General features: G+C 40.4%; 1 protein-coding gene across 2 annotated transcripts in view; it reads right to left on the bottom strand.

Annotated features, from left to right (window-relative positions):
- Positions 1-12,251, bottom strand: part of LOC126412195 (ubinuclein-1) — a 389,778-nt gene that overhangs the window by 630 nt on the left and 376,897 nt on the right. For both annotated transcript variants that reach the window (XM_050081677.1, XM_050081678.1), the window contains one exon: positions 1-476. This exon is cut by the window's left edge and continues 630 nt beyond it. In XM_050081677.1, coding sequence (XP_049937634.1) covers positions 445-476 — 32 coding nt within the window. In that variant the 3' untranslated portion in view covers positions 1-444. The remainder of the gene's footprint in view (positions 477-12,251) is intronic.

Here is a 12,251-nt window from a genome sequence, read left to right as displayed (position 1 = left end):
TTAACTGGAAGAATCGAAGGAAAACAATTGCGCACTTATGTAGCACTCATGTGTTCAGTATTACTTTACTTTCTGTTACAATATATCTCAAACAAAACAACAGTTTCAAATATACATGCTTCACACATTCATTCAGTAACTGCAAGCAAATTACCTATTTTCACAATACATAAGTTACAAAAAATCTGACGCACAAATAGTTCTTTTTTGGCTGTATACTTCAGTACAAACGAATAAGACATGTTTTACTCCAACTAAAATACTATCAACTGTTCACTATTACTTTCTTGCAAATTTCCCCAACTCTCAATAACTGGCTGCTGCCATAATATGCAAGTTTATTAGTTCCCATGTATACAACAGGACTCAAACTGTCACTTGGCACTTGAGCGTCAAATATAAATGCGCACATAAAATACACAAACTGATCCACAATAGTGTAAATTACAAATATGATGGGGAATGTTGAGTTGCTCCTGTTGAAAAATGAAAATTAAATCACTTTAGAATGCTGTACTTATATCACACACACACACACACACACACACACACACACACACACACACACTGCACCTAAAAAAGTGTGTGCAAGAATAATTGCAATGTTTTTTCAATTAGTTGAAAATATAATTTGATACAATATGCTTAAATGAGAATAATATTTTCTGTAACAATGGATTAACACTAAATTATTTCCCTAAAATTAGGCAAAACATACTAAACAGTTGTTGAGAAAATGAATCAAACTGTGATTAAATTTAATTAACTTGAGGTAAGTTAACTGGTCAAATGTGGAGAAACAAGCAGGGTAGAATAGAAAAGTCTAAACCACTATGCCTTTTTATGCAGAAATGGTATTTATATCCATTATCAATACTAGTACTAGAATAAGAAAAGCTGAAGATGCAGTGAGCAAAGAGTGTAATGAATCCATACCTGAAAAGCTTGGGAGCAGTTAATCATGAATAGCTGTTGACATTACTATACTTACCAAGTACACGAGTAGTATAAGAATGTGTTTGATATAAAATTTAATGTTTTAATAACAAATATATCATTTTATATTATTAGACAGAAGTAGATTAAAAAATAATTTGGAAATTTATGTAGTTAAATTTTGTGGTTGAATACCATGCCTGTCACCATAGCATCAGTTAATTAACTTACAGGAGAAAAAACATGTGTGCCTCTGTTTGTGAAATGTGCAAACTCTGATTTGTGTGTTACTATATTTGAACTGTGTATAATATTTTCTTAGAAAGAGATTGGGAACCAGCCTGGCATTGTCAAATTGAGAAGGGGACCCACCTAAAAACCACGCAGGTGCTGGTGAGTGTACCCAATCGACAATCATTAATACAGCGCACAAACTAGTTCTGGGTCACCACCTAGTCTTGTAAGAGATAGGTCACACATAAAAGTAGCCATATTAAAATTAAATTTGAGGTGGTCAGCAACTGTCTTATGGGATTTATAAAATTCCAAACTTTTCTTTCTCCTATCTCCAAAATTTTTGGGCATGAAGCATTCAAGCAGTTTAGTTTCAGTTTTACAGATCCATACATTATTATTACTTTAAAGCGAGTAGTAAATGCTCCTATCAATAATTATGTTTCTGCTGATTGTGGAAATTTGTTTATGTAGTGAATTGTCACCTCTAATAAAAAAAATTGGTATAATTAGTTTATATCATTCTGTAGTTTATACATTATGAGTGAAAAACATTACTTACACAATATGGGAGTAAGTAATCCATTTCTGTCACACTGAATAAATAAGTTTATACTGGACTTCACTAATTTTCCCTTTTTTGGATGCATAAACATCAGTCATTGTTTGGCTTCTGATACCCCTTTCTTATGTCAAAGCTAAAAGTCTGGCATACTTAAGTATATATAATACTATCTTCTGTATGCCCTGTCTTACTGGTTTACTCCAAAGTACATGATTAAATATTCTCTTATATGTCCGTTTCTTTAGAGTTTCTTCTTTTTTTTCTGGCATGGTTTAGTTTGAGATTTTTGTTAACTTTTCTTTCTTATTAGTAAACCTCTTAACAAGAAATGTTGTAGTAGTTGATTTTTTGCTTCCTTTTCTTCACACCTGTTCATCTTCTCTAAGGTCTATATAAAATTTCTGAGGTTGAGTTTTTAAGTCATTTATATGCCACTAAATTATTTAAAATGTGAACAGAAAAGTGGGCCCTTATTTAGACATTAAGCCAATCTCACCACACAGTGGGGTTGTCCAACTCGAACCTGTCATGCAATATCTTTGAGATAAATATTTATCTCAATATGGTCACTCGAACGACTCATTCATTTGAAACACACAAGTTTCATGCAAATTCTGTTTTTCATTTCAATTTTATGTACACACACACACACACACACACACACACACACACACACACACACACACACACGACCACTGTCTCTGGCTGCTGAGGCCAGACTGCAAGCAACTGCACATTATGAGAGAAGCAGTGTGGGTAAGGACGAGGCTGGGGCAGGGAGGGGGAGGAATAGTAGGGTAGGTGTGGGGGATGGTAAGTCTTGCTTGCAAGAGCACACAGGGACGAGGTGGAGAGAAGGTAAGGCAGCTAGGTGCCGTTGGTAGGTTAAACAGAGGGGGGGAGGGGTCAGGAAGGAGAGAAGAAAAAAAGGCTGTGGGTACATTGGAGGAATAGTAGGGCGTGTAGTGCGTGAGTGGGAACAGGGAAGGGAGCAGGTGGCTGAAGAACAAAGACTAATGAAAGTTGAGGCCAGAGGGATTATGTGAACACAGGACGTATCACAGACAGAGTTCCCACTTGTGCAATTCAGAAAAGCTAGTGTTGTCAGGAAGGATCCAGAGGGCACAGTTTATGAGCCAGTCATTGAAATGAAGAATGTTGTGTTGGCCAGCAGCTCAGCAACTGGGTGATCTAGCCATTTCCTAGCCACAATTTATCGGTAGACATTCATGTGGACAGACAACTTGTTGGTTGTCATGCCCACGTAGAATGCAGCACAGTGGTTGCAGCTTAGCTTGTAGATCACTTGACTCGTTTCACAGGTAGGCCTGCCTTTGATGATAGGATAAATGATGCTTGTGATCAGAGTTGAATAAAGGTGGTGGGAGAATGTTTAGGTCTGGTCTTGTATCTAGTTCTGTTAAAGGGATACGAGCCATGAGGCACGGGGCTGGGAGTGATGTTACGTGGGGATGGACGAGGATATTGTGTAGATATGGTGGGCGGTCAATACCATTGTGGGAGGGGTGGGAATGATAGTGGGTAGGGCATTCCTCATTTCAGGGCATGACAAGAGGTATTTGAAATACTGGTGGATAATGTGATTCAGTTGCTCCAATCCTTGTTGATACTGACCCACAAGCAGAATGCTCCTCTGTGGCTGGATGGTGGGACTTTGGGAGGTGGTGGGTGATTGGAAAGATAAAAGACATGCGAGATCCATTTCTGTACAATGTTGGGAGGGTAATTACAGTCTATAAAGGCATCAGTGAAACTCTTGATATATTTCAAGTGGGACTGCTTGTCACTATAGAAATGATAGTCACGGATGGCTAGGCTGTACAGTAGGGACTTTATGGCAAGGAATGGATGGCAGCTGTCGAAGTGGAGGTATTGCTGGTGGTTTGTAGCTTTGATATGGATGTACCCCTTGAGAGAATCTCTGCTCTTGTAGACCAACATCTTCAGCCTATTACCTGCAACCTACCCTCCCATGTAAAAGATACCACTGATCTTCCACAGTTCCTGTTCCTTTACCACATGGTGCCCTGCTCATCACTATTGACGCCATCTCCCTTTACACTGACATCCCTAATACCCATGGTCCTGCCCTATTGAACACTACCTTTCCTACCAGACAGATTCCAAACCTATGATTTCCTTTGTGGCCATCATAGCCAACTATATACACAACCACAATTACTTCCCCTTTGAAGCTGTGAACTACCAACAAGTCTGGAGTATGGCAATGAGCACCTGTAGGGAGGGCACCATCGTATGCCAGTGTATTCAAGGGCCATCTAAGGGAGTCCTTCCTAACCACCCACAATCACAAATTCCTCATCTGGTTCAGATTCACTGCTAACATCTTCGTGATCTGGATCGAGGGTGAGGACACCATATCCACATTCCTTCAAAACCTCTACACTTTCTACCCCATTCACTTCACCTGGTACTCCCAACCCAGCAAGCCACCTTCTCACAAGCTGACATCCACCTCACCTCAAAGGGGGCTACACTGGTACATCTGTCCGTATCAAACCTACTTACCAGCAGCAATACCTTCACTTCGACAGCTGCCACCCATTCCATATGAATAAGTCTCTTCCATATAGCCTAGCCACTTGTGGCCATTACACCTGTAGTGACGAGCAGCCCCTCTTTAAATATACTAAGGGCCTCACGGATGCCTTCAAAAACCGTAATTACCCTCACAATGATGAACAGAAACAAATCTCCTGTGCCTCATCTTTCGAGTCACCCACCCCTCCCAAAGTCCCACCATCCAGTCACAGAGTAGCATTCTGATTGTGACTCAGTACCAACCACGATTAGAGCAACCGAATGACATTCTCTGCCAGGGTTTTGACTACCTCTTGTCATGCCTGAAATGAGGAATGTCCTCCCACAATGTTATTCTGCTGCCCACTGAACTTACACAATACCCTTGTCCATTCCCACACAACCCCGCTCCCAACCCTTTGCCTCAGGGCTCACATCCCTGTGATAGAACTAGATGCAAGACCTGTCCCATACATCCTCCCACCACCACCACCACCACCACCACCACTACCTACTTCAGTCCAGTCACAAGCATCACCTATCCCATCATCAAAGGCAGGGCAGCTACCTGTGAAACCAGTCATGCAATCTACAAACTAAGCTGCTACTATTCTGCTGTGTTCTAGCTGAGCATGGCAACCAAAAAGCTATTTGTCCACATGAATGGCTATCAACAAGCTGTGGCTAGGAAATGGCTGGACCATCCAGTTGCCGAGTATGCTGCTAGACACAACGTTCTTCATTTCGATGATTGTGTGTCATCTGGAACCTTCCAACCTACACCAGCTTTTCTGAATTGTGCAATAAACCGTATGTTTCCGTATCCCTTCTACTTCTACATCTACATCCATACTCTGCAAGCCACCTGACGGTGTGTGGCTGAGGGTACCCTGAGTACCTCTATCGGTTCTCCCTTCTATTCCAGTCTCATATTGTTCGTGGAAAGAAGGATTGTCGGTATGCTTCTGTGTGGGCTCTAATCTCTCTGATTTTATCCTCATGGTCTCTTCGTGAGATATACGTAGGAGGGAGCAATATACTGCTTGACTCTTCGGTGAAGGTATGTTCTGGAAACTTCAACAAAAGCCCGTACCGAGCTACTGAGTGTCTCTCCTGCAGGGTCTTCCACTGGAGTTTATCTATCATCTCCATAACACTTTCGCGATTACTAAATGATCCTGTAACTAAGTGCGTTGCTCTCTATCTAAATCAACCCTATCTGGTTCGGATCCCACACTGCTGAGCAGTATTCAAGCAGTGGGCGAACAAGCGTACTGTAACCTACTTCCTTTGTTTTCGGATTGCATTTCCTTAGGATTCTTCCAATGAATCTCAGTCTGGCATCTGTTTTACCGATGATCAACTTTATATGATCATTCCATTTTAAAATCACTCCTAATGCGTACTCCCAGGTAATTTATGGAATTAATTGCTTCCAGTTGCTGACCTGCTATTTCGGCCTCAACCTTTGTTAGTCATTGTTCTTCAGCTACCTATCCACTTCCCTATTCCCAATCTCGCACTAACACCCTTCTATTCCACCAGCGCACCCACGGACTTTTTACTTCTCTCCTTTTGTGCAACCCCCTCCTCCAGCACGTAGCTGCCCTACACTCTGTCTACCTCATCACTGTACGCTCCCAAAAGTAGAATTTTGTTGTCCCGCACCCCTACCCTGCTATCCCTCCTCCTCCCCGTCCCAGCCTCCTCCTTACCCCCACCAGCCAGACTTCTTCTCTATTTTTGTGTGTGTGCGTGTGTGCATGCGCGCATGCTATCTAATTCAGAAGAAGAACTTTTGGCCCAAAGATTACTCATTTAGCAGTCTTTTTGTTGTGCCTGTCTGTGACTCAATGTTTCCACTATATGGTGAGGAGCATCTATTCTTTTCATAATTTTGTCATTATTCCATCCTGGATTTTCCATTTTTTAACCTGTTAACTATATATATGTTTTTGGGTTATAGTCATATAATTTCGTGGCCAGTCCACAATGAGCTAGTCTCGAGAGCAGCAGTTTTGTTTCAGTATAAACAGTATCACAATACCAAGTCATTAACTAGTGTGATGATGTGCTAAGTGCTCTTACAAGGAGAGGTCCCCAGAGGTGGGATCAACTTTTTGAAACTAAATATATGGTGATGAAGGTTAAGATCCTAGACATCACATCCTGCGGCCACTCACCTTGGTGAGCCCTCATTTGCGAATAATTCCAGAAAAAAATTTTGGAATTTTGTGTGATGACCAGTAACATTAAAAAAATTGACGTACATAATCTGGTTGCATGGTGCAATGGACAGAATATCCTCATGTGCAAGAGGGTGTGGGTTCTAATCTCATTGGGTGGTTATTTTTGTGTTAAAATCTTTTTTGAAATGACTTTGATCATTATTTTTATTCAGTGAATTGGTTAAAATATAATTTCTTGTTTCTATTACTTTGTTAAACTGTTTTAATCACTGTACGAACATTTTTCATTTTTTCTTTATATCATTGTTTTTCCAACTGGAACTTTTGTGAATATGAATTTAATGCTCCCACAAACCATGGACTTGCCATTGTTGGGGAGGCTTGTGTGTACTTGGGATACAGATAGCGATACCGTTTGGCAGCAACAGTTTGGATGATTGATTAATCTGCCCTAGTAACATCAACCAAAACGCCCTAGCTGTGCTGATACTGCAAATGGCTTAAAGCAAGAGGAAACTACAGCCCATTCAGTTCTACTGCTTTGTTAAATACGATGGCATCCTCTTCTGTAAAATATTCCCGAGATAAAATAGTCCACCAATCTGATCTCTGGGCAGGCGCTATTCAGGTGGATGTCGTTATCATGAGAAACAAAACTGCCATTCCACATATCAGAGCACGGAATGTCATCCTTAATCGAGCACATAGGTTAGAAAATTTAAAAAAGGAAATGGATAGGTTAATGTTAGATAAGTGAAATTTGGTGATCGGAGGAACAGGACTTCTAGTCAGGTGAATACAAGGTCGTAAATACAAAATCAAATAAGGGTAATGCAGGAGTAGGTTTAATAATGAGTAAAAAAATAGGAGCATGGGTCAGTTACTATGAATAGCATAGTGAACACATTATTGTAGCCAAGATAGATACGAAGCACACACCTTCCACAATAGTGCAAGTTTATATGACAACTAGCTCCACAAATGGGGAAGAGATTGAAGAAATGTATTATGAGATAAAAGAAATTATTCAGATAGTTAAGAAACATGGAAATTTAATAGTCATGAGGGGCTGGAATTTGATAGTAAGAAAAAGAAGAGAAGAAAAGGTAATAGGTGAATATTGAATGGGGGAAAGGAATGAAAGAGAAAGCCGCCTGGTAGAATTTTGCACAGAGCATAATTTAATCATAGCTAACACATGGTTTAAGACTCATGAGAGAAGGTTGTGTATGTGGAAGAGACTTGAAGGCACCGGAAGATTTCAGTTTGATTATATAATGGTTTGACAGAGATTTAGGAACCAGATTTTAAAATGTAAGTCATTTCCAAGGGCAGAAGTGGACTCTGACCACAATTTATTGTTTATGAACTGCAGACTAGCACTGAAGTAATTGCAAAAAGGCAGGAATTTAAGGAGCTGGATCTGGATAAACTGAAAGAAGGTTGTAGAAGGTTTCAGAGAGAGCATTAGGAATCGATTGACAAGAATAGGGGAGAGCAATACAATAGAAGAAGAATGGGTAGCTTTGAGAGGTGAAATAGTGAAGGTAGCAGAGGATCAAGTAGGTAAAAAGATGAGGGTTAATAGAAATCCTTGGGTAACAGACGAGATATTGAATTTAATTGATGAAAGGAGAAAATATAAAAATGCACTAAATGAACTACGCAAAATGGAATACAAATGCCTAAAAAATGAGATTGACAGTAAGTGCAACATGGCAAAACAAGGATACCTAGAGGACAAATTTCAGGATGTAGAAACATTCATCACTAGGGGTTAAGATAGGTGCCACCTACAGGAAAATTAGAGTGACCTTTGGAGAAAAAAACAACCATCTGTATGAACATCAGGAGCTCAGATCGAAAACCTGTCCTAGCAAAGAAGGGAAAGCAGAAAGGTCGAAGAAGTATAGAGAGAGTCTATACAAGGGAGATGTACTTGAGGAAAATATTATGGAAATGGAAGAGGACATAAATGAAGATGAAATGGGAGATGCAATGCTGCGAGAAGAATTTGACAGAGCACTGAAAGGAAAGTGGTGCAGACAGGTGTGAAAATTACCGAACTATCAGTTTAATAAATCATGACTGCAAAATACTACCACGAATACTTCACAGAAGGATGGAAAAACAGGAGAAACTGACTAAGGGAAGAATAGTTTGGATTCTGGAGAAATGTAGGAACACATGAAGCAATACTGATCCTACGACTTCTCATAGGTGGGTTTCAGGAAAGGCAAACCTATGTTTATAGCATTTGTAGACTGAGAGAAAACTTTTGACAATGTTGACTGGAATGCTCTTTTTCAAATTCTAAAGGTGTTGTTGTTGTTGTGGTCTTCAGTCCTGAGACTGGTTTGATGCAGCTCTCCATGCTACTCTATCCTGTGCAAGCTTCTTCATCTCCCAGTACCTACTGCAGCCTACATCCTTCTGAATCTGCTTAGTGTATTCATCTCTTTGTCTCCCTCTTCGATTTTTACCCTCCACGCTGCCCTCCAATGCCAAATTTGTGATTCCTTGATGCCTCAAAACATGTCCTACCAACCGATCCCTTCTTCTAGTCAAGTTGTGCCACAAACTTCTCTTCTCCCCAATCCTATTCAATACCTCCTCATTAGTTACGTGATCTACCCACCTTATCTTCAGCATTCTTCTGTAGCACCACATTTCGAAAGCTTCTATTCTCTTCTTGTCCAAACTAGTTATCGTCCATGTTTCACTTCCATATATGGCTACACTCCATACAAATACTTTCAGAAACGACTTCCTGACACTTAAATCTAAACTCGATGCAAACAAATTTCTCTTCTTCAGAAACAATTTCCTTGCCATTGCCAGTCTACATTTTATATCCTCTCTACTTCGACCATCATCAGTTATTTTACTCCCTAAATAGCAAAACTCCTTTACTACTTTAAATGTCTCATTTCCTAATCTAATTCCACTAGCATCACCCGATTTAATTTGACTACATTCCATTATCCTCGTTTTGCTTTTGTTGATGTTCATCTTATATCCTCTTTTCAAGACACTGTCCATTCCGTTCAACAGCTCTTCCAAGTCCTTTGCTGTCTCTGACAGAATTACAATGTCATCGGCGAACCTCAAAGTTTTTACTTCTTCTCCATGAATTTTAATACCTACTCCGAATTTTTCTTTTGTTTCCTTTACTGCTTGCTCAATATACAGATTGAATAACATCGGGGAGAGGCTACAACCCTGTCTCACTCCTTTCCCAACCACTGCTTCCCTTTCATGTCCCTCGACTCTTATAACTGCCATCTGGTTTCTGTACAAATTGTAAATAGCCTTTCGCTCCCTGTATTTTACCCCTGCCACCTTCAGAATTTGAAAGAGAGTATTCCAGTTAACATTGTCAAAAGATTTCTCTAAGTCTACAAATGCTAGAAACGTAGGTTTGCCTTTTCTTAATCTTTCTTCTAAGATAAGTCGTAAGGTTAGTATTGCCTCACGTGTTCCAACATTTCTGCAGAATCCAAACTGATCTTCCCCAAGGTCCGCTTCTACCAGTTTTTCCATTCGTCTGTAAAGAATTCGCGTTAGTATTTTGCAGCTGTGACTTATTAAACTGATAGTTCGGTAATTTTCACATCTGTCAACACCCGCTTTCTTTGGGATTGGAATTATTATATTCTTCTTGAAGTCTGAGGGTATTTCGCCTGTCTCATACATCTTGCTCACTAGATGGTAGAGTTTTGTCATGACTGGCTCTCCCAAGGCCATCAGTAGTTCTAATGGAATGTTGTCTACTCCCGGGGCCTTGTTTCGACTCAGGTCTTTCAGTGCTCTGTCAAACTCTTCACGCAGTATCTTATCTCCCATTTCGTCTTCATCTACATCCTCTTCCATTTCCATAATATTGTCCTCAAGTACATTGCCCTTGTATAAACTCTCTATATACTCCTTCCACCTTTCTGCCTTCCCTTCTTTGCTTAGAATTGGGTTGCCATCTGAGCTCTTGATATTCATACAAGTGGTTCTCTTCTCTCCAAAAGTCTCTTTAATTTTCCTGTAGGCAGTATCTATCTTACCCCTAGTGAGACAAGCCTCTACATCCTTACATTTGTCCTCTAGCCATCCCTGCTTAGCCATTTTGCACTTCCTGTCGATCTCATTTTTGAGACGTTTGTATTCCTTTTTGCCTGCTTCATTTACTGCATTTTTATATTTTCTCCTTTCATCAATTAAATTCAATATTTCTTCTGTTACCCAAGGATTTCTATTAGGCCTCGTCTTTTTACCTACTTGATCGTCTGCTGCCTTCACTACTTCATCCCTCAGAGCTACCCATTCTTCTTCTACTGTATTTCTTTCCCACATTCCTGTCAATTGTTCCCTTATGCTCTCCCTGAAACTCTCTACAACCTCTGGTTCTTTCAGTTTATCCAGGTCCCATCTCCTTAAATTCCCACCTTTTTGCAGTTTCTTCAGTTTTAATCGGCAGAGTTCATAAGCAATAGATTGTGGTCAGAATCCACATCTGCCCCTGGAAATGCCTTACAATTTAAAACCTGGTTCCTAAATCTCTGTCTTACCATTATATAATCTATCTGATACCTTTTAGTATCTCCAGGATTCTTCCAGGTATACAACCTTCTTTTATGATTCTTGAACCAAGTGTTAGCTATGATTAAGTTATGCTCTGTGCAAAATTCTACAAGGCGGCTTCCTCTTTCATTTCTTCCCCCCAATCCATATTTACTATGTTTCCTTCTCTCCCTTTTCCTACTGACGAATTCCAGTCACCCATGACTATTAAATTTTCATCTCCCTTCACTACCTGAATAATTTCTTTTATCTCGTCATATATTTCATCTATTTCTTCATCACCTGCAGAGCTAGTTGGCATATAAACTTGTACTACTGTAGTAGGCATGGGCTTTGTGTCTATCTTAGCCACAATAATGCGTTCACTATGCTGTTTGTAGTAGCTAACCTGCACTCCTATTTTTTTATTCAGTATTAAACCTACTCCTGCATTACCCCTATTTGATTTTGTATTTATAACCCTGTAATCACCAGACCAAAAGTCTTGTTCCTCCTGCCACTGAACTTCACTAATTCCCACTATATCTAACTTTAACCGATCCATTTCCCTTTTTAAATTTTCTAACCCACTTGTCCGATTAAGGGATCTGACATTCCACGCTCCGATCCGTAGAACGCCAGTTTTCTTTCTCCTGATAACGATGTCCTCTTGAGTAGTCCCCGCCCGGAGATCCGAATGGAGACTATTTTACCTCCGGAATATTTTACCCAAGAGGACGCCATCATCATTTAATCATACAGTAAAGCTGCATGTCCTCGGGAAAAAATACGGCTGTAGTTTCCCCTTGCTTTCAGCCGTTCGCAGTACCAGCACAGCAAGGCCGTTTTGGTTAATGTTACAAGGCCAGATCAGTCAATTATCCAGACTGTTGCCCCTGCAACTACTGAAAAGGCTGCTGCCCCTCTTCAGGAACCACATGTTTGTCTGGCCTCTCAACAGATACCCCTCCGTTGTGGTTGCACCTACGGTACGGCCATCTGTATCGCTGAGGCACGCAAGCCTCCCCACCAACGGCAAGGTCCATGGTTCGTTAGGGGGATTCTAAAGGTAGCAGGGGTAAAATACAGCGAGCAAAAGTCTATTTACAATTTATACAGAAACCATGTGTCAGTTATAAGAGACACAGGGCATGAAAGGGCAGCACTGGTTGAGAAGGGAGTGAGAGAGGGTTGTAACCTATCCTTGATGTTAT

The sequence above is a fragment of the Schistocerca serialis genome, chromosome 7, assembly GCF_023864345.2.
Source record: "Schistocerca serialis cubense isolate TAMUIC-IGC-003099 chromosome 7, iqSchSeri2.2, whole genome shotgun sequence".
Taxonomy (NCBI): domain Eukaryota; kingdom Metazoa; phylum Arthropoda; class Insecta; order Orthoptera; family Acrididae; genus Schistocerca; species Schistocerca serialis.
Note: the sequence above shows the minus strand (reverse complement) of the source record. Positions and strands in the feature narration are given on the sequence as shown.